Source organism: Rutidosis leptorrhynchoides, chromosome 8 (genome assembly GCF_046630445.1).
Source record: "Rutidosis leptorrhynchoides isolate AG116_Rl617_1_P2 chromosome 8, CSIRO_AGI_Rlap_v1, whole genome shotgun sequence".
Lineage (NCBI taxonomy): Eukaryota > Viridiplantae > Streptophyta > Magnoliopsida > Asterales > Asteraceae > Rutidosis > Rutidosis leptorrhynchoides.
Window position 1 is genome coordinate 25,265,070 of NC_092340.1, and position 21,636 is coordinate 25,286,705.

At 35.2% G+C, this 21,636-nt stretch overlaps 2 protein-coding genes across 3 annotated transcripts; one reads left to right on the forward strand and one right to left on the reverse strand.

The window, feature by feature from the left end:
• Window positions 1-3,421: 3,421 nt before the first annotated feature.
• On the forward strand, window positions 3,422-11,522 carry LOC139862838 (uncharacterized acetyltransferase At3g50280-like). 2 transcript variants are annotated; one of them, XM_071851469.1, is made up of 2 exons: window positions 3,422-3,444; window positions 10,115-11,522. In XM_071851469.1, the coding sequence occupies exons 1-2, from the start codon at window positions 3,422-3,424 to the stop codon at window positions 11,520-11,522; spliced, it is 1,431 nt and encodes a 476-aa protein (XP_071707570.1). The 2 variants fall into 2 exon arrangements, with proteins under 2 accessions (XP_071707570.1, XP_071707569.1); XM_071851468.1 differs by lacking the exon at window positions 3,422-3,444 and having other exon boundaries at window positions 10,080-11,522.
• A 7,890-nt stretch (window positions 11,523-19,412) lies between these two features.
• Window positions 19,413-20,099, reverse strand: LOC139863240 (uncharacterized). Its single transcript, XM_071851883.1, has one exon. The coding sequence runs from the start codon at window positions 20,097-20,099 to the stop codon at window positions 19,413-19,415; it is 687 nt and encodes a 228-aa protein (XP_071707984.1).
• Between the last annotated feature and the right edge of the window lie 1,537 nt (window positions 20,100-21,636).

A 21,636-nucleotide genomic window follows, 5' to 3' on the forward strand; every position in this document is an offset into this window, starting at 1 on the left:
CGTACATTCTATCTTTATTTTGTCTGTGAAATTGAAATCCCAAAAGGCTGGGGTGAATTCATCATGAGAATAGAAACAAATAAACCACATGATTTTAAAGAAAAACTAATGGTACATGTGTAACGACCCGACCAAAACCGTTATTGACGGCGTCGTTAACTTAGGTCCCGTTGCTTGGTCGTAGTCCCTATGAGACTCGTTTGACCAAAATTATGTCGCGTTCATTTGAAAGGTACAAAGTTTAGTTTAACAAACGGATCGACAATAAGTTTAAGTTTACAAAGTTATAAAGTATGAATGAAATAACTTGCGACATAATTAGTTTGAAACCACAGTTGCTATAATTAGCGTAAGTAAGTAGACAAAAGTTTGAATCCAAAAATGCTATCCCTAGCATATGCATGCATGGTAGACTCCAATCAAGTAATCAAAGAGTGCGGAAGCATGTATCAAGTAGCCGAATATGAACCTGAGAAACATATAGAAAACTGTCAACGAAAAACGTTGGTGAAATCATAGATGTATTTGTAAACGTTGTTTTTGAACCACAAGATTTAGTATTCCCATAGTTGATTATCAAAATCGTTTGCATTCCAAAAGTATTGTTCGCGAGCACCCAATTATCAAGACTTAACGTTTCCTTCCATAGAACCTCATCACAATAGTGTTAGAACATACACTGTTTCTCGAAAATATATTTCATCCGTAGACGGTAGCGAACCGTCCGTAATGAGGGTTTGTCAAACCCGTATGGCCACACAATATAAGTTCTCGCTTACACCCTGCAAGTGTAACTAATGATAATCGAATTGAGGATTTTTGTTCTAACTCGCTGTGGAATGTTTGTTTTCCTTGTACTTGTGTTCAAAGTATAAAAGCAAGTAGTACAAAATGTAACAAAGTATATGTTTCTCAGCCCACAATTTAAAAGTATAAAAAGTTGTTGAAAAGGTGGGACTATGATCTCACCTCGAGTGCACGAGTATAAAGGTACTTCAACAAGTAAACGTGTGCATGAAAGTTGCTTAGCCTTGCCCTAAACAAGTAAGTTATATCAATTAACCGGTTACGACACAAGGTCGGGTGAAATGTGTTCAATTCGTCCTATGGCTCGTTACGACTCGATTAAGTATAGCATGTGAATCACGTTGTCAAGTTTCATACAAGAAACAAGTATAAAAGCATGTTAGAATGATTGTATAAAAGTTTGGTTAAGTTTGACTAAAAGTCAAACTTGGTCAAAGTCAACGAAAAAGTCAACGCATTCGGGTCGGGTCCCGAACTATTTTTCTATGCTAAATATTCATATACAAGTATATTAAAACAAGTTTCATGTGAATCGGAGGTCGATAGCTAGTCAAACATTTCGCGTGAAATGGGACAAAGTGGGCAGAATCTGGCCAGGCCAGATTGCGCGCCGCGCGGGGAAGGGGCGCGCCGCGCCACCCTCTGTGCAGGCATTTTTCTGTTTTTCAAAGTATGCACGAGCTAAAACCAAATAACCACATCTTATGATCCGCAAACAATTAGAACATGTATCTTATATCATCGGAAAGGTAATTTGACGAGGAAAACACCTAGACACATTCCATCAAGAAATTCAACACTTACAACAACCCAAAACCGCATTAAACGTTCATAATCAAAGTTTCAAGTTCGTAAAACGTATTTTATGATTCGGGAATCCAATTTACACATACGATATGCCGTTTTGAAGGTAATGAAGCATACATCCTCAAAAGAAATTTCGTCCCGAAATTTAGTTGGAAGTAGTAGTTGTTGAATCTTCCTCGAGATCTTGCGTTGCCAATTCTACGAGTGAGGGAGAAGTACGTCCTAGGGTATTTCAACGAACTTCGACGGTCGGGATTTTTACGTTGGATTGAAGTTTGGTTTCACGATTCATGGTTTCAACCGGTCCTCCTAGGAAGTGAGGGTTATCGTCGATAGTGAGTTCATCAAAGGAGATAACAAGTTCTCGTTTCGCAAAACACGTCTTTGAGTTGATACATCGAATGTAGGATAAACGGAGACCCAAAATGAGTCGGAAAAGTCTAAACGGTTAGCGACGGGTCCAAAACACCCCAAGAATTTAAAGGATCAAAATATCGCGGATTTAGCTTCCTACGTTTTCCCGAAACGGATTGCACTTTTCCAAGGTGCGACTTTTAACGTGACGCGGTTTCCCACGTGGAATTTGAAATGTTTACGTCTAACATCGGCGTAGCTCTTGGTGATTACGAGTCGCGTTGGGTCTTGCTTGAATATGTATAAATTTTCTCGGTTGTTCATGAATAAACTCGGCCCCGGTGAGTTGATCATCGTTTACTTGGTTCGACAAAGGAGAATGACGTTTCCGGTCACATGTGGTTTCAAAAGGTGTGACGTTAAAACTTGATGAAAATCATGGTAGTACGAGGATGCGGCTAAAGGAAAATGCTTCTCTCAAGCAAATTTTGAAGTTGGTAATACAAACTTGTATTATGGTTTCCAAGGTTTAAATCGCATGTTTGTTCGGTCCGTCGGGTTGTGGATGGTACGCGGTACTCATGTCTAAATGCGGTCCCGAGGCTTTTTGTAAGTCTAGAAATGAAACGAGGATCTCGATCCGAAACGAGGTACATTTCCTTAAGGCATATCGAACAAGTTGCTAGGAATTGAAAACGTTAGCTAGGACAAGTTTCTCAAGAAAATTCGCGTCGCGGAAGATTCATCGGTTTCCAAAAACGTTCGTCGGAACTATTCACCCTCGAGGTGAATACTAGTATAACGTGGAGAGTCTCTCTCTCCATTGGGAAATTAGAATAAGGACCTCCTGAACCGAAAGTACGAGGGTGATGCAAAAGAAGTTCCCGCCCCGATTAGAGCATAACGTGTAAATTGTAGTTAGTCATTAAGACTGCGCGAGGACGAGCTAGTATACCCGTGTGACATACGGTTGAAGTCGAATGGAATCGGTAATTCATTCGGAAGCATAAATATAATTTGACAATAATTGAAGGTGTGTCCCCGGTATGGTTGTTATAAATATTCTCGGAGTTTTCGGATGTCCAAACCTGAAAAGATGAAGTCATGTACATGGCACATGGTGGTGTTTAGGTTGATCGAGTCTAACCACCATCACGCGTCACTAGAACTTTGGTATGTCTTACCGTAATATAACCACGTTGATCGAGTGTCGTTATATTACGCTAACTCATACCTCCATTCCCACATCACTCTATAGATTCAAGTTCGTGTCGTCGCGAAAATCTAAAATGAACAAAATGTAACGACGTCTCAAACGTGACTCGTATTAAATTGAAAGAATTTCTGCAACTCTAAGGAAGCGTTCCCCGAGGGAAGTGTATAAATGATTGTTCACGTCAATGCGGTTCGAGTCAGACAAAAATATATTCAGGTATGAAAAGAGTAACGAGTCATGATAACGAGTAGCACGCAACCGTAGTGATAAATGTTGATGACGATACTCACCTAGAGTAGTGATGGTAGTAACACCAAAAAGTAGATAGTAAGAAACACCAGTGGGAAACCGATAGTAAGTTGAAACGGTGGCAAATAACAATCCGGAAGACAGAGTTCCCGAACAAGTGTGACTAATGAAGTCGTCGTCATCCATACGTGTATGAATCATGAATTTACGTGTGTTACCAAAAAGTGGCGGAATACGAGTTCGTATGATGAAGGTTGGGTACCATTAAAAAGTTTGCCTAAGAATGATTCAAGTATAATGCACAAGTAGTCAAGTAAGTGCTATCTATAGCAAATGTATGTCAGAATGCAAATGCTAACTATCCGGTTGTAGTCTAGACTCACTAATGCGTCCTAACGACTCTGTTAGACACACTAATGCACGTCCTAGTTCCCTACAACCAACGCTCTGATACCACTTGTAACGACCCGACCAAAACCGTTATTGACGGCGTCGTTAACTTAGGTCCCGTTGCGTGGTCGTAGTCCCTATGAGACTCGTTTGACCAAAATTATGTCGCGTTCATTTGAAAGGTACAAAGTTTAGTTTAACAAACGGATCGACAATAAGTTTAAGTTTACAAAGTTATAAAGTATGAATGAAATAACTTGCGACATAATTAGTTTGAAACCACAGTTGCTATAATTAGCGTAAGTAAGTAGACAAAAGTTTGAATCCAAAAATGCTATCCCTAGCATATGCATGCATGGTAGACTCCAATCAAGTAATCAAAGAGTGCGGAAGCATGTATCAAGTAGCCGAATATGAACCTGAGAAACATATAGAAAACTGTCAACGAAAAACGTTGGTGAAATCATAGATGTATTTGTAAACGTTGTTTTTGAACCACAAGATTTAGTATTCCCATAGTTGATTATCAAAATCGTTTGCATTCCAAAAGTATTGTTCGCGAGCACCCAATTATCAAGACTTAACGTTTCCTTCCATAGAACCTCATCACAATAGTGTTAGAACATACACTGTTTCTCGAAAATATATTTCATCCGTAGACGGTAGCGAACCGTCCGTAATGAGGGTTTGTCAAACCCGTATGGCCACACAATATAAGTTCTCGCTTACACCCTGCAAGTGTAACTAATGATAATCGAATTGAGGATTTTTGTTCTAACTCGCTGTGGAATGTTTGTTTTCCTTGTACTTGTGTTCAAAGTATAAAAGCAAGTAGTACAAAATGTAACAAAGTATATGTTTCTCAGCCCACAATTTAAAAGTATAAAAAGTTGTTGAAAAGGTGGGACTATGATCTCACCTCGAGTGCACGAGTATAAAGGTACTTCAACAAGTAAACGTGTGCATGAAAGTTGCTTAGCCTTGCCCTAAACAAGTAAGTTATATCAATTAACCGGTTACGACACAAGGTCGGGTGAAATGTGTTCAATTAGTCCTATGGCTCGTTACGACTCGATTAAGTATAGCATGTGAATCACGTTGTCAAGTTTCATACAAGAAACAAGTATAAAAGCATGTTAGAATGATTGTATAAAAGTTTGGTTAAGTTTGACTAAAAGTCAAACTTGGTCAAAGTCAACGAAAAAGTCAACGCGTTCGGGTCGGGTCCCGAACTATTTTTCTATGCTAAATATTCATATACAAGTATATTAAAACAAGTTTCATGTGAATCGGAGGTCGATAGCTAGTCAAACATTTCGCGTGAAATGGGACAAAGTGGGCAGAATCTGGCCAGGCCAGATTGCGCGTCGCGCGGGGAAGGGGCGCGCCGCGCCACCCTCTGTGCAGGCATTTTTCTGTTTTTCAAAGTATGCACGAGCTAAAACCAAATAACCACATCTTATGATCCGCTAACAATTAGAACATGTATCTTATATCATCGGAAAGGTAATTTGACGAGGAAAACACCTAGACACATTCCATCAAGAAATTCAACACTTACAACAACCCAAAACCGCATTAAACGTTCATAATCAAAGTTTCAAGTTCGTAAAACGTATTTTATGATTCGGGAATCCAATTTACACATACGATATGCCGTTTTGAAGGTAATGAAGCATACATTACAACTAAACACATACTAATAACATTTCATGGCATTCGAAACATCAAAAGCTCGTTTTAAGTCTATCAAACCCTAACCAAATCCGCAAAAATCAATATTCATGTTTTTGAAGTTTCCTTAATCAACCTACGCATCAAAACGAAGCTAGTGATACTAGTAACACAATTAAAACATGCACTTTAACAATCTAACAACATTAACTCATCCAAAATCAAAGATTTAGCACACCCATTTCAAATGTTCAAACTAGTTACTCAAAACAACGAATCGAGCAAACAAAACATATATTCATGTTATACACGAGCCATAGACACTAACTAACACCATTTCAAGTCAAAAACACGAATTTAGAGAAATCTAGAGTTTTAGAAATGTTACCCAAAATCAATGAAGTTAGTATCAAATCGTAGAGGATGATGAGAGGATCAAGAATATGTAGTCGGATTTGTTGTGAGCTTCCAAGATTGAATTTAGATGATGAATGAATGGAATGGGTTTGTGTGTGTGTTCTTGAGATGGAGAGAAAAGAGAGGAGGGAGATGATGGAATGAATGAAAAATGGGTTGACTAGTTGACCTAGTCAACTAGTTTGCCCATTTGGCAACTCCGGTCCCTCGAGTTTCAAAGCGGGTGCGGGATTTAACCGATCGAATATTTTTAAAACGCTCGAGTAAACGGGTGATGTCAAAATTAGATAGCGGAAATATAATGAACGTTACTCACGGAAACTATTAATTTAAATACGAAAGATTATGTTTTAAAAAAAAAAAGACGGTGTTAAAATTAAATTTAACGGAAAAACGCGGGATGTTACAACATGATTCTATAAACCAAAAAGGTGACATATGTGCATTTTTAAGCAAAAAATAGAAGCAAATAAACCTTGTGATTAACATTTAAAGCATACTGTTCTTAAGTTGTGCCTACTAAACCCATGTTCATATTCCAAGTTAACAAATAATGAAAAATAAAATTGTTGACACGAAAGAAATGCTTCAAATATATAAACCACATAGAACACTAAATCCATGTTCTGAAGTTGATGTATGCATCCATATTTTCAAAAACCTATAATTTGGAAAAGTATAAGGTGGTGAAACTAAAATATTACTTGTTATGTGTACCGAACTGCCATGGACCTAAAAGTGAAGCAAATCAAACACACATAAAACCTTTAACACGTGATAGATAATACTACATTATAAACAAAAAAAAGGCTAGGATTTTGATGAAACATGTGATACGTGACAATTTATGAGATAATCACCTCTCTGAGCATCTTCATTTGGGTAATTAGAACAAAATTGTTAGAACCTTCTTAATCCATATTAAAATCACGAACATTCAAGGAATTTCAAATTCAACAACCTACATATAAAAGGAAAAAAACAACTTGATATTAGAGTCCATTCAAACTTTATCATCATTCAGACGCTAGATCGTAGATACCTTAAGACACATATTCCTAGTCCACCTAACATGTTCATAGCATATCCAAATACACACACAAACATACAACTATAGAACCATCAGATAGCAAATCTTATACTTCAAGTTTAAAACTCAAGAACCTTCAATTCCATCCAAAAAAAATTCAAAAATCAGATAGCTACTCTTTAAATTGGGAGACAATAAGACATATATAAATATGTAAAGATGAAATCGATGAAGATTAAAGCAATGGATCAACAAAATAATAATGTAAATTACCTGAAAGTCCTCCTGATGGAGATCAAAGAGAAGATGGAGAAAAAAATGAGAATGAAAAAAACTAATATGGCAGAACTAATATCCACTGTACAGATTTTGAATTATGAATTATGAATTATAGAAAAAAATGATTTACAGTAAAAAAGATTAGAGATTCTCAAAATAATACTCCGTAAAAAGATTTGAGTATTGGAAAACGAACATACTCAACCAATTAGGCTAGATGGGCGGTAGCAATTATCGAGAAAGGACTTACAAATTACAAATCAAAAGGTTAAAATATTAAATTTCAAGAAGACTTTTCTTATTTTTATTAATTTTTAAATTTAAATATTACATCATTAAATTGACATGTTACAACTTTTAAAACATATGTTACAACCCTATAAAACATATGATGACCTCATCATTAACTCCCTTTTATTAGATAAGATAGATTATTTGATTTGATCGTTGTTGTTGAAATGTGTTTGAGATTGGAATGTATTTGATTTGATCTAATTTATAGCAATAAATATTATACTCCGTACTTGTTATTTAACCTCATTTGATGATATAGCCTAAATTATCGGGAGTATATAATATTAGATTTAATTAATATATTATTGTTATTTAAAACTATATATATTTTAATTATTATTTAATTCGATTTAATTAAGAAAATGACACGTATGATTATTTAGTTCAAATTAATTGAGAAATTGAATTATTGGCACGCGCTTTATAATAATGTATAGATAGATAGTTATAATGATGAATAATGAATTATTAAGTGATGAGATATATTAGGGTAATGACACATACCATAATTACTTCTTTTTTTATTAATTTATTTTAATTTGTATTTATGATATCATCTAGATGTCTTCTAATTTTTTCTTTTTTCTTTTGATTTATTTTAATGAAGGATAATGCTTTTTTATGACATCATAAGATTAGAGATTTAATATTAGCTATAGATACAGGTTTGTTTAAATGAAACAGTTTAATGATATATTTTAAGTATTAAGTGAATTTAAATGCTAAAGTCATTTAGTTTAATGATCCGACGGATTCTGACTAAGAAACTTCTTGTTGTTGCTAAAGTCATTTAATTTAATGACCCGATATATTCTAACTAAAAAACTTCTCGTTGTTGCTAAAGTCATTTAATTTAATGACCCGACGGATTCCGACCAAGAAACTTCTCGTTATTTTTACAAACACATTGATGTACTTAACTTGGTCGAAATAAATGAATTACATTTATTCTTTCACCATCATCTTCCAATTTTCATCACAATTACTATTTTTCTTGTCATAAAAGTCTACATTAGAACATTCTATTGAGACGTATATTTCGCATACATATATAACGTAATTAGTCTCGTAAAGAGAAATCATATTTGAATTTGAATAATAATAAAATAATAATTATTAATTAATGAGAGTGATTTTTTTTCCGAAAAACATGAAATAAATAAATAAGTAGATTTAATTCACTTTAAGGGCTTAGATTTTTTTATTTTTTTATTTTTTCTTAACAAATGAATTAGACTAATAATGACATATCATTATAAGATTTTAACAGAAACTATAGATTAAAAACTTATGTTTAGGGGGCATGTTGGTGACAATCTTCTTTGAGCGACTGTATTGGTGATGATCAAATTTTTGTGAAAAGATTTTTTGTAACATGACAAAAGATAATTATAATTAATTAAGAGTTGCGTGAAGAGTATTTGATTGTGTGTTACCCTTTTTGTTGTTGCCCATCATTGAATATTTAACAAACGATTAATTTTCATCATTTTTGACTCTTGATTATGGACATTAAAGTTTGTCACACGTGTGTCAAATTCCTTTTTAACCCTCATGCATTACTAAATAGTCTTATGCATTGATATATTATTACAAATGGACCACATTGTTACACTAGTCTAAAATATCATCACTTTCATTAAACCATACGTTATAAATAAACGTTTATAGAAAGGATAATACCCTACTCAAAACAAAAGAGACCATAACAATGTGATATCAACATCTTTTGTAATCTCAATAAACTGAATCACCTGTCTTGTCATTTTTACATTAATTGTAGCAGAACCTCTTCACATTAAAATCATAAAGTAAACCTGCTCAGTTTATCTAAAAAATCATATCCTCATTATTAAATAGATTTTTTTGAGTCTAGAATAAGCAAATATTAATTACTTGTATAATACGAATTAATAAATAATTAATTTTTTATGTGCTGAATGTTCGAATAAAATAGAAAGAAATTTAGGGATAAACTTAAATACTTGTAATACGATTAAACAATTTGTATGCAAAAACATATACGTTGAAGGAAAAGAAACTCGATCTGTATTCTTCATTTCAACTAACTACCAGAAATAGCCAAATAAAATTCAAGTCTAAACTATTAAATTTAACAATTTATTCCTCGGTTTGAATTGGTTTTGTTTATTCTTTTGTTTCTGCTTTGTTCTCATTTATGGACTTCTTCTAGTTGATGGTCTGTGTTTATAATGAAGTACGTTCTTGAGTTTTTCGGGAAGGAAAAAAAAAAAAAAATACTCCTCATCTATTTTTAATTACTTTCCTTAACAAATTTTGTAGTATTAAAATTCAAACTTAAACACGTATAATTTGTTAAATCACTGTAAGCAAATAATGAAAATCTTTGATGGACACATGCCGGCCAGGTTAGATTCCGGTTTTGATCATGTAATTCTAATTTAAGTCAACTCAAACCAGAGTCAACTTTGTTAATCCATATTCATGAACCCATACCACCTATATAAACCCCCTTCACTCACCCAATTTCATCACATTCACTAACTCACTCGTTTCTTTATAACAACAATTAAGCTAATCATGCCTAGTGAACCAACAATGACACCTCTCACAAGAATCATTTCAGAAACAACCGTTTATCCGACAACTAAATCTACTCTTCCAAACCTTAAACTATCTACTTCGGATCTTCCTATGTTATCCTGCCACTACATCCAAAAAGGCAACCTCTTCCTCCAACCACCAATCCCGTTCGCCGACCTCGTACATCGTCTCAAACAATCCCTCTCAACCACCCTCACTCACTTCCCGCCACTTGCGGGCCGTCTCGTAACCGATTCCGATGGTTACGTCTACATCACGTGTAACGATTTAGGTGCAAAATTCGTGCACGCTGAAGCAACACATGTTATGGTTAACGACGTCGTTTCACCTCTCCAATTCCCCGATGTTACCGAAACGTTTTTCACGTTAGATAGAATGGTGAGTTACGATGGCCATTCAAACCCGATTTTAGCGGTTCAAGTAACCGAGCTATACGACGGCGTTTTTATCGGGTTTACGGTTAATCACGCGGTTGTTGACGGAACGTCGTTATGGCATTTTATCAATACTTTTGCTGAAATATGTAAAGGTATGGATTTAAAACAGAAGGTACCGTGCTTTGCACGTGACTCGGTATTAATCTCACCAGCGGTGTTAAAGCTACCCGTGGGTGGACCAAAAGTGACGTTTGACGAACACGCGCCAATGTGTGAGCGTGTGTTTAAGTTTAGTAGAGAATCAATATTAAAACTGAAACAAACGATAAACGGAAATAAATCAAGTTGTGACGGAAACGAAGTTAACGTTAACGCCGTTGAAATGATGGGGAAACAGAGAAATGACATTCCAGTTAACGATGCCGTAACGTCGTTAGCTGATGACGGGATACGAAACGCCGTTGTATCTAAACCCGAACCCGAAATTTCATCTTTTCAATCACTATGTGCGTTGTTATGGCGTGCGGTAACCCGTGCAAGAAAATTCGAAAATAGTAAAATGACGACGTTTCGGTTGGCTGTTAATTGTCGACACAGACTTGAACCGAAACTTGACCCGCTTTACTTCGGTAACGCGATACAAAGTATTCCGACGTACGCGACAGCTGGCGATGTTTTGTCACATGATTTGAAATGGTGTGCGGAACTACTGAATAAAAATATTTCAGCTCATGACGACACGATGATACGTCGTTTTGTGAATAATTGGGAAATGGATCCGAAGTGTTTTCCATTGGGAAACCCGGAAGGAACTATGATAATAATGGGGAGTTCGCCGAGGTTTCCGATGTTTGATAATGATTTTGGGTGGGGGAAACCGGTGGCGGTGAGAAGTGGGAGGGCAAATAAGTTTGATGGGAAGATATCGGCGTTTCCGGGGAGAGATGGTGGCGGGAGTGTGGATTTGGAAGTGGGCGTTTCGCCGGAAACAATGGCGGAATTGGAAGTGGATTTTGAATTTATGCAGTATGTTTCGGGTTGAGTTGTTGATAATTGTTTGGTTTTTTGTTTTTTGTTTGTGATGAAGTATTATTAAGCTTTATTTTATTTAAATAATAAAGGTGTGAGACTTTATGTTGTTATTAATTATCTCATTGTAATGTACGGAGTATAATTTAAGAGCACCAGTGTGTTTTACGAGGACTTTTAATCAAACTAAATCGAAACATAAAATGTTGTATCATTTGAAGTTATGATTAGGACAGTCTTACAAGTATTGTTAGTATTTAGACTGATTAGCTTAGTTGTATGACACATTTGTCTGTTTAATAAACTTGACGAATTGACTTTTAAAAACTCTCAACATCGCTGTCCAAGTAATATCCTCAACACCAACATTAACTTTAAACCTACTAAAGATTTGTATAAGTTCTTATTCATACAATACACGAAGATACAAAAGTAATAGTAAATTAAGTAAAATGTTTTTGTGTCAACATGTACTTAGGCCTTTCCCTATCTCTTATTAGTGAGAGGGAATTTCGAAAGCCATCATATGGATATGATAAGTAGCAGATGGCCAAGAGAGTGGTTAGCTAACCCTGCAACGGGTGATGGCGAGAGAAGGATGGGACCACATATCTTTCTTTATTCAAAAAAGCATACCTATTATCTTTTGAGTGTGTACATTGAGTTTAATAAGTTGTACATAACATATTTTAAATTCTTTAAAGTTTGAGGCGGGAGTGTAAGATAATGAGTGGTTAGTTAAAGTAATGTTAAATGATTTTGTGGTGATGTGGCGCTGATGTCGAGGAGAGAAGTTCAGTTAGTGAGGCCCAAGATAGGGAATGGCCTTAAGATAAGCCTGACAGCAAGCCAGCCTTCGATTTTCGAGTTGTCAACATGGTTTCTTTTAGGATCCACCGAAATACCAGCTTCTCTACCAGATAGATGAACAATGTTGAAATACATAAATTTACACCGAAGAATAAAAGGACACACCTTTACATATGTAAATGCAGACCCGGTCGAGTTAACTGTTGCTCAATCATGATTGTTGATATGAAACAGACCATTTAAACCGATAAAAAACAACCAGTGATATTGTGATTGGAATCGAAAATCAAACGCCATTTATTTATATGCATAGAAATAGAAAACAATACCTGGTGGCGATGGTGGCGATCGAGAGGAATGTTATTCAATCAAGTAAAGCGATCAAAGAATATTAAATAGAAGATGAACAAATGAGCTTGCTACATCAAAATCCTAGAAAGCTTTTATGTTCGAACAATATCAATAACCAAATGCTAATACTCATGAGCTTTTGAATTATTTCAGTAGAAGACCAAATAATATTAAATAATTTAGTAAATAATAACCTGATTCAATTCTTTTACTTTCCAAGCTCGTAATCAAACGTATCAGTTGCATAATGAACAAAAAAACATACTCTATTCTTTCATGACCACCTTATTTACATTACCTTAGGAATCAAACATATCGACTGAACTATGATTACCTTATTTTCATGACTACCTTATTTTCATGACTACGTTATCAAAGTTCAAATATATAAATCAAGGGTTATATTCGAATAAGTTACTGATTTTATGATTTTTCAAGTTCTAAAGGTTCACAAGAGTATCTGAAATGTGATCCAAATAGTAATTCAGATAATATTCATGTCATTTAATCCTAGGTTATTCCATATTGATTCAGTACACCTAAACATGCAAAATTTTAAATATTCATGAATTTAGTTTAGATAACTTAGTTACATAAACAAAACACAGTCCCCCATCTGTATACTTTCATGACTGTGACGACCCGGAAAATTTCGACTAATTTTGAACCAAACTCTCGATACGATTTAATATTTTTGACACGATAAGCAAAGTCTGATAGGTTGAGTCTCAAAATTTTTGAACTGTTTTCATATATACAATTACCTTTAGGCTGTTTCTGATGATTCACGAACAATTAATTGTAAATAGATATGTGTGTATGTATATATAAATAATAATTCGAAATATAATTTGAAGTATTATATGTTGTTGTTATTAAAAATTAATAAAATAAAAATAGGATATTATAATATTTATTATTTAAAATATATCTCTCTATATAAATAGGTATAATAAAAATAAATATTAAATAATTGTAATGTTCGTTTGATGTTTCGTTTGATATTAAGCAAGTTAAATTCAAATTTATGTAATTTTAAAATAAAAGGTGATCCGAAAATGAGTTATATAAGTTATAGGCTTATTAAAAGTATATTTAGGATCTAATTATTTAATTTTAACACTTTTTATATTTTACCCATAAATGAGAGGGACAGTTGATGTAATTTTTATTTATTAAATTAATGAATGAATTTTATACCATAATGACAAAAATAAATAAATATAGCTAATTTAAAAATATGCAATTTTTCTGAACATTTTTATCTGCCACTGATTTACAATAGAGCCTGATACACTACCCGTGAAAACTGTCGGTGGTATACTTACAACTGAATATCACGAGAATTCAAGTATATTACTGTTTTTGTCTTTCCTTTATCACCTTTCTATATTTAATATATATACATACATGTGAGATGAGAGGGATTCAACCATCCACCATTTCTACAACACAAAACCTTGCAAACCACCTCCATTATTTTTGCTGTTGCTGCAGCTATTTTTGTTTTGGTTTTTGTCGAGCACCACCCCAACAACCGTCACCATAAAACACCACCTAAGTATTTTGCTGTTGTCACGCGAATGTTCCTGTTTCATCTTACAAGACCGCCACCCCACCACCACATGAGACCATCACCACCTCTTGTTACTTCGGGAGCTGTTTTTCTATTTATTTTCCGTCGCTAACACCAATCACCATAGCCCATCTTAAAACACTATTTTTTTATTTGATTCCCTACTACTGCTATCGAACGAGCTAGCGGGTGTGATGATGAAGACGAGATGATTATGATCGATGATGATGTTAGGATGATGATGATGGCGACTGTCATGATGAATATGATACGTAAATGGTGATGAATAGAAGTGTGATGATGACGATCGAACAAGGAGAAATGAATGATGATGGTGAATGACAAAATGAAGAAAGGAATGATGAGGGTGATTGAGATGACGATGGACGTGATCATGATGATGATTAACGATGAGAATGCTGATGAATAAATGAGTCGTGATGATAAACGAAGACCCTCATTCACCATCTTCAAACCTTGAACATATCCCTGCTACTATTTCGATGGAACACCATCACCATCAATCCAATTATTTCTATTAGGCTATTGGATGTATCCCTTTGAAACCAGGCCGTAGGCCTTTAAATTCTGTGATGGGCCGGGTACTTTGATTTTCTGTTGGGCTACTACATGATACTTTGAACTCTTAATGCAATTTGGGCCCTCCTAGCCAACCCATAAACTTTAATGATAACTTTAGGATAGTAAAGATATATAAACAAGGATTGTAATAAATGACATGTTAATGAATAATGAAGGTGACGATCGAATAATAAATATTGATGTTATGGTTAGGATAATAGATACATGATGCTCGATGATAACAATAGAATTAAGATGATGATGATGATGTTATGGTAAATAATATCGTGATGATAATGATTAGATTATGATGAAGATGATAAAGCATGATGATGATAATGAATCCATGATGATTATATGATTTTTATGATGATGCTGTCAAAACATTACGAATGATGATAGAGGTGAAGTTAAGTCAAATGATAATGAGGGTTATAGGATTTAATTGGTAATTTAAAACAGAAAAGAAACAACAGAGCAGATGGTTTAAGGGGTGCTCATTAAATAGGAGGTCTCGGGCATTTTTTTTTAGAAAAGAAGAAGAAGGGTGCAGAAGTTAAAAGTTAAAAACAATTTAAATGATGCGTTATTACAGAATCGAAACACATAGCGTAATGGTTAAGGATGTTATCGGGTTAGCGGGATGTCGCGGGTTCAAACCCGGACTTGGGCATTTTTTTAAGGGCGCCTACTTTGAGGTAGTTATTATTATCTCTTATTATTATAATTATAATTATAATTATTATAATTATTATTAATACTAATTATTATTATTATTATGATTATTATTATAATTATCATTTTTCACATTAATATTATTATTAGTACTATCTTTATCATTAATATTAAAATTATCACTTTTATTATTATTAGAATTATCATAAATTCTATCATAATTAGTATTATTTGTACCATTACTATTATTAGTATTATTAATATAGCAAATGAAGATTTTCTATATAAAAATATATTTATGACATAAAACCTAACCATATTAATACTTTTATAATAAATGTTAATTATCTATATAAAGATAAAGATATCTAATTAAGTTATTAATAAAACACATGATATAAAATAACAAATAAAATCACTAATAATAATATATAAACTTATTCTCTTACAATTATGTGTATTTATATATATATATATATATATATATATATATATATATATATAAATATATATATATATATATATATATATATATATATATATATATATATATATATATATATATATATATATATATATATATATATATATATATATATATATAACTGATATAGGTTCGTGAATCCGAGGCCAACCCTGCATTGTTCAATGTTGTCATATGTATTTTTACTACAAAATACAGTATTTTGAGTTCATTTGATTCCCTTTTACTCTTTACATTTTTGGGACTGAGAATACATGCGCTACTTTTACAACTGCTTTATTAAATGCTTTTGAAATACATTTTGAACTGCGAATACATGAAATGCTTTTACAAATGTTTGACGAGATAGACACAAGCAAAACATTCCTCGAATGAATTATGTGGACGTGATAATTGCCACCATTGAATTATGTGGATGTGATAATTGCCACAATTGATATGAATATTTTTCCCCTGATTATTATTGCTTGGTAACCTAAGAATTAGGGAACATCACTAATTTTGAGAATTAGTGCACGCCTAATTCACGCGAATCCCAAAGGTAGCTACCGGGTTTAACACCCCCACCCAGAATGTTCACTAGACGGAAGAGCTAGTGGGCGTGGTGTTTAGTCCTTCGAAGTTTATATGATTATTATACAGACGAGATGTTATGTTTTGGGGATATTATTGATGCGCATTATATGTTAAGGTCGGTTACCAAGCCATGTTATGAAAGCAAAGTGAATGTTATGTATCGAGAGAATGATTTTATACACAGGTTATGTGTATGTTATTTTTGTGCACGAGATATGTGTACGGTTACTAAGATTTATGAAAAACGATTTCGTACACAAGAAAGGTGTACTGTATTTAAAATATATCGCATGTACATTACAGGTGGGTATAGGATTCGGGCCCATTTGTATCATGCAGCATTTAAATCTTGTGGTCTATCAAAATGATGAATTTTATTACAACAACAACAACAACAACAATACCCAATCCCATTTGAGTGGGTTATGGGGGAGGTGAGATGTAGAAAATCCTTCCTCTATCCTAGAATAAAGAGAAATCATATCTCCACCCCGAGTTAAACACTCACAAGAGCGGAGAAAGTCCTCCATCTCTCTATTCGACGGGTAAAGAGATTGCTTTCAAGGGGACCTCCGGCCATAAAGAATGAGAGAAAACAAAAAGAAATAAATTAAGTAACTTAAAAAAAACATGAAATAAATATATAAATATATAAAAAAAATAGTAATAATAGATAAGAAAATAAAAAATAAAATAAACAGAGATGCAATGAAAATGGTAGAATCAAATTTTCATAGGTTTACATCGTGCCTGGAGTTCAATTTAGGCTCTAAGCGGCAGTCAAGTCGCCAATAAATCGACGATTGCTAAGCCTCGCTTAACAGAGCCGTGTATGAAAAAAAACTAATAGTGAGAGTATATATATATATATATATATATATATATATATATATATATATATATATATATATATATATATATAGGGAAAAAGAAGGCGTACCTTAGACAGTAGGGCGGAGCTCAGGACAAAACGAGAGATGCTACAGCTAAAAAAAAAAAAACATAGATGCCCGCAAACAAGCAACCCTAAACACAACAAAACATACAAACCTAGAAATTCAGACCAACAAACATCCGTACGTACGTACGTACATACGTGCATACATACGTACGTACAAGCATACAAGAAACCGTACGTAACCAAACAAAAAACATGAAAACTTGAAACTTACCCACGAGCATACATACAAACATACATAATAGCCGACCCACAAACGCATACAAACAAACATACAGCAACATACATAAAGCAAACAAATAGACATACAAACAAACATACCCGCAACCCAACCTAAACCCTAAACATGAATATAAACAAACACAAACAAGCACACACAAACATAACCAGTAAAAAGAAGGGGGCCCGGTAAAAGACAAAGCGCAGAAAAACACGCTATATGACGTAACAAACAAACAAAAACACAAAAAAAAGGAAGACACAAAAACACAAACACACAGACCGACGAACACACAAACACACAAACACACATACACACAAACAAACCAACACCCAAACAAACAAAGACCTACTCTTCTATTCTAATTCTAGTCCTCCACGCAATCCTATCAGAAGTCATGTCCTCGGTCAATAAAAGCTCCTTCAAGTCGAGCTTTATTCTATCCTCCCACCTACGAGTAGGTCTACCCCTTCTCCGTACACCGTCAACCGTAAGTGCCTCTACTCTCCTAACAGGTGCAGTCAAAGGTCGCCTTCTCACATGCCCAAACCATCGTAGCCGTTCTTCTCTTAGTTTGTCGATGATGCTTCTAACTTTCAGGTTCTCCCTAAAAACACTATTTGGAATCATATCCAACATGGTTTTACCGCATGTCCACCTAAGCATCCTCATCTATGCCACCTCCATCCTCCTGTCTTGTGCCTTCATCATTGGCCAACACTCCGATCCATATAACATGGCAGGTCTAATTGCCACCTTGTAGAATTTTTCTTTCAGCTTTAGGGGGATCTTCTTGTCGCATAAGACTCCAGTCGCTGCTCTCCACTTCACCTACCCTACTTTAATACGGTGCAACACGTCTTCATCTATCCTCCCCGATTTGTGAAGCATCTAGCCTAGGTATCTAAACGAAGTTTGTGGATGCAAGATCTGGTCACCAATGCAGATGTTCGCTCCATCACCAAGTTCATCATCATTCCTATCAAAATCGCAACTAAGATATTCCGTCTTTTGTCTACTAATATGCAGGCCATTACTTTCTAAGGCCACCCTCCATTGCTCTAGTCTTCTATTAAGCTCCTCCGTAGAATCCGAAATAAGCACAATATCATCTGCAAAAATCAAGCACCAAGGGATGCGCTCTTGTATCCCTCGAGAAAGCCCATCAAGGATCAAAGCGAAAAGAAAAGGGCTAAGGGCCGATCCCTGGTGCAGGCCTACTTCTATTGGAAAAACTTCAATATTTCCCACCGGCGTTCGAACACAAGACTTCGCACCTTCGTACATATCCCTAATAACATTAATATACCTACTCGAGATGCTTCTATCCTTGAGGGTCTTCCAAATCAAGTTTCGTGGCACGCAATCGTAGGAATTTTCCAAGTCTAAGAAAACCATCTCTAGGTTCCTTTGCTTCTCTCTATGCTTCTTCATAAGGTTCCTAATAATATGGATTGCCTCTATCGAAGAGCACTTTGGCATGAAACCAAATTGGTTCTCCGAGACATTAGTTACACGTCGAAGTCTAGTCTCGATCACTTTCTCCCAAAGCTTCATAGTGTGACTAAGTAATTTTATGCCTCTATAGTTACCGCAACATTGAGCATCCCCCTTGTTTTTATAGATGGGGATAGTCTCTCTCAGTCTCCATTCCATGGGCATTTTAGAGCTTCAAAACGTCTTGTTAAAAAGGCAAGTCAGCCACCTAACACCAGCGTCACCAAGGCATCGCCACGCCTCAATAGGAATCTGATCCGGTCCCACTGATTTATTTCTCCCCATCTTACGTAGTGCCAATCTTACTTCCTCTTGGCTAATCCTCTCGTAATCCATGTTGTTCTGGGATTGTTCTATGTCAGAGTCTTGTAAGTCCACATGGCGCTCTGGTCTTCCCCCCATGGAAAGAGATGAGAAGTACTCTTCCCATCCTTTTCTAATTTCGTCTTCCTTTACTAAAGTTTGACCAGCATCATGTTTGATAAATTTGATGTTATCAAGATCCCTACGTCTTCGCTCCCTAGCTTTGGCTATCTTGTAAATATCATTAGCTCCCTCTTTGGAGTCAAGTTTCTTATACAAATCTTCATAAGCCTTTTCTTTTGCTTGGGCTACAGCCTTCTTAGCTTCTCTTTTGGCTTCTTTATATCTCTCTTTGGCCCTAATTCTATCCGTCGGAGTCCCCTCCCCACAAGTGATGAGCTCCCTAAACCTTCGTTGCTTAAGTGCAACTTTGCTTTGAACCTCGTCACTGAACCACCATAATTTTCTAACAGCCCTATGGCCTCTAAAAGTACCTACAGCCACACCTAGGACTTCCTTGTCTACTACTCTAATGGTGGGCGCCAGACAGTTCCACATCTGATCCGCGTCATCATTGGATATCGTTTCCAATTCCGTATCCACTCTATCTACAACCGATGAATTTTATTGTTTTATGATAAACCTATGAATTCACCAACCTTTTGGTTGACACTTGAAAGCATGTTTATTCTCAGGTATGAAAGAAATCTTCCGCTGTGCATTTGCTCATATTAGAGATATTACTTGGAGTCATTCATGACATATTTCAAAAGACGTTGCATTCGAGTCGTTGAGTTCATCAAGATTATTATTAAGTCAATTATAGTTGGATGTATTATGAAATGGTATGCATATTGTCAACTTTTGATGTAAGAAAAGTTTGTCTTTTCAAAACGAATGCAAAGTTTGTAAAATGTATCATATAGAGGTCAAGTACCTCGCGATGTAACCAAATGTAATGTATTCGTCCAGATGGATTAGGACGGGTCTCTACAATGACTACCTTATTTTACCCTACTAAATGAACAAAAAACAGACGAGTCATTTTGACGACCTTAATTGAATACCTAATTTTGTCTAACTTATTTAACACATAATGAACAAATGACTATCCATTTTGACACCTTATTTAACTCTACTAAAAGACTACCCATTTTGACACCTTATTTAACCTTGATAAAAACTACCCATTTTGACACCTTATTTAACCCTATTAGACGACTACCCATTTGACACATTATTTTGAGCTTCAGGATCTTGAGGCAAAATGACATCAATTTACCTAAAATGGTATGTTTGACTGATCAAGCATGGAATAGTAAAGTCGGGTTCGGTCCATGCTTGTCAACGATGAGGAGGGATTTAAGGGTCACTCTAGTTTAACTCTACGGTCTGGAGTACCGTGAATAACCCCTTATGAGATGAGGATCTCAGCAAGGGTGGTTAAACGTAGACCCACCATCGATGGGTTAGCCGGTTGTTGATGGCTCGGGTTGGATCATAAGCTTTATGTTCGTAGAACGTTACCTATAGATCAAGAGTAAGTTTGGTGATGCGTTATGAGTCCGGTAGCGCGGGTAAAGTTGCACTATAAGAGAGGCGCTACTGTACTATGATACTAAAAATAGTGTATGTGTGAGAGTTAGATGGATCAAATGCATTTTACTGTGGCTTTGGTCCTTTATATATAGGGTAAGCCTTTTTGTCTTCTATTGCCACGTAATAAGGTTAGTGTATCGTTGTCTGTCAATAGTACTTCCTTGTGTGAGCTGGTCCGACAAAAGTAAAAAGGTATTTTGTCAGACATGACTCCTGTCTGCCATGTGGATCTTGCCAGCTACAGCGTCGCCTAACATGCACACGTACCCTTAGCGCCAGAACAGGAGCTGCTCCAGATATGCGTGTGGATCACTGTAGCACACTATATGCATGTGGTCTTCATGGTGATGTTGTTTGATGAGCAATACGAGCTAATCAGGTATGCGTATCATTAAGTCCCCCAGTTCAATGGTGTGCGCAAGCATTGCGCATGGTGTTGAACTCAACTTATGATTGCCATCTGCTTTCCTTTCTTTTTTACATATTTTCGAATTTT

Excerpts from the sequence above, each read along its gene's own strand:
- LOC139862838 (XM_071851468.1), top strand. The coding sequence starts at position 10,080 with ATGCCTAGTGAACCAACAATGACACCTCTCACAAGAATCATTTCAGAA.
- LOC139863240 (XM_071851883.1), bottom strand. The coding sequence starts at position 20,099 with ATGTGGAACTGTCTGGCGCCCACCATTAGAGTAGTAGACAAGGAAGTC.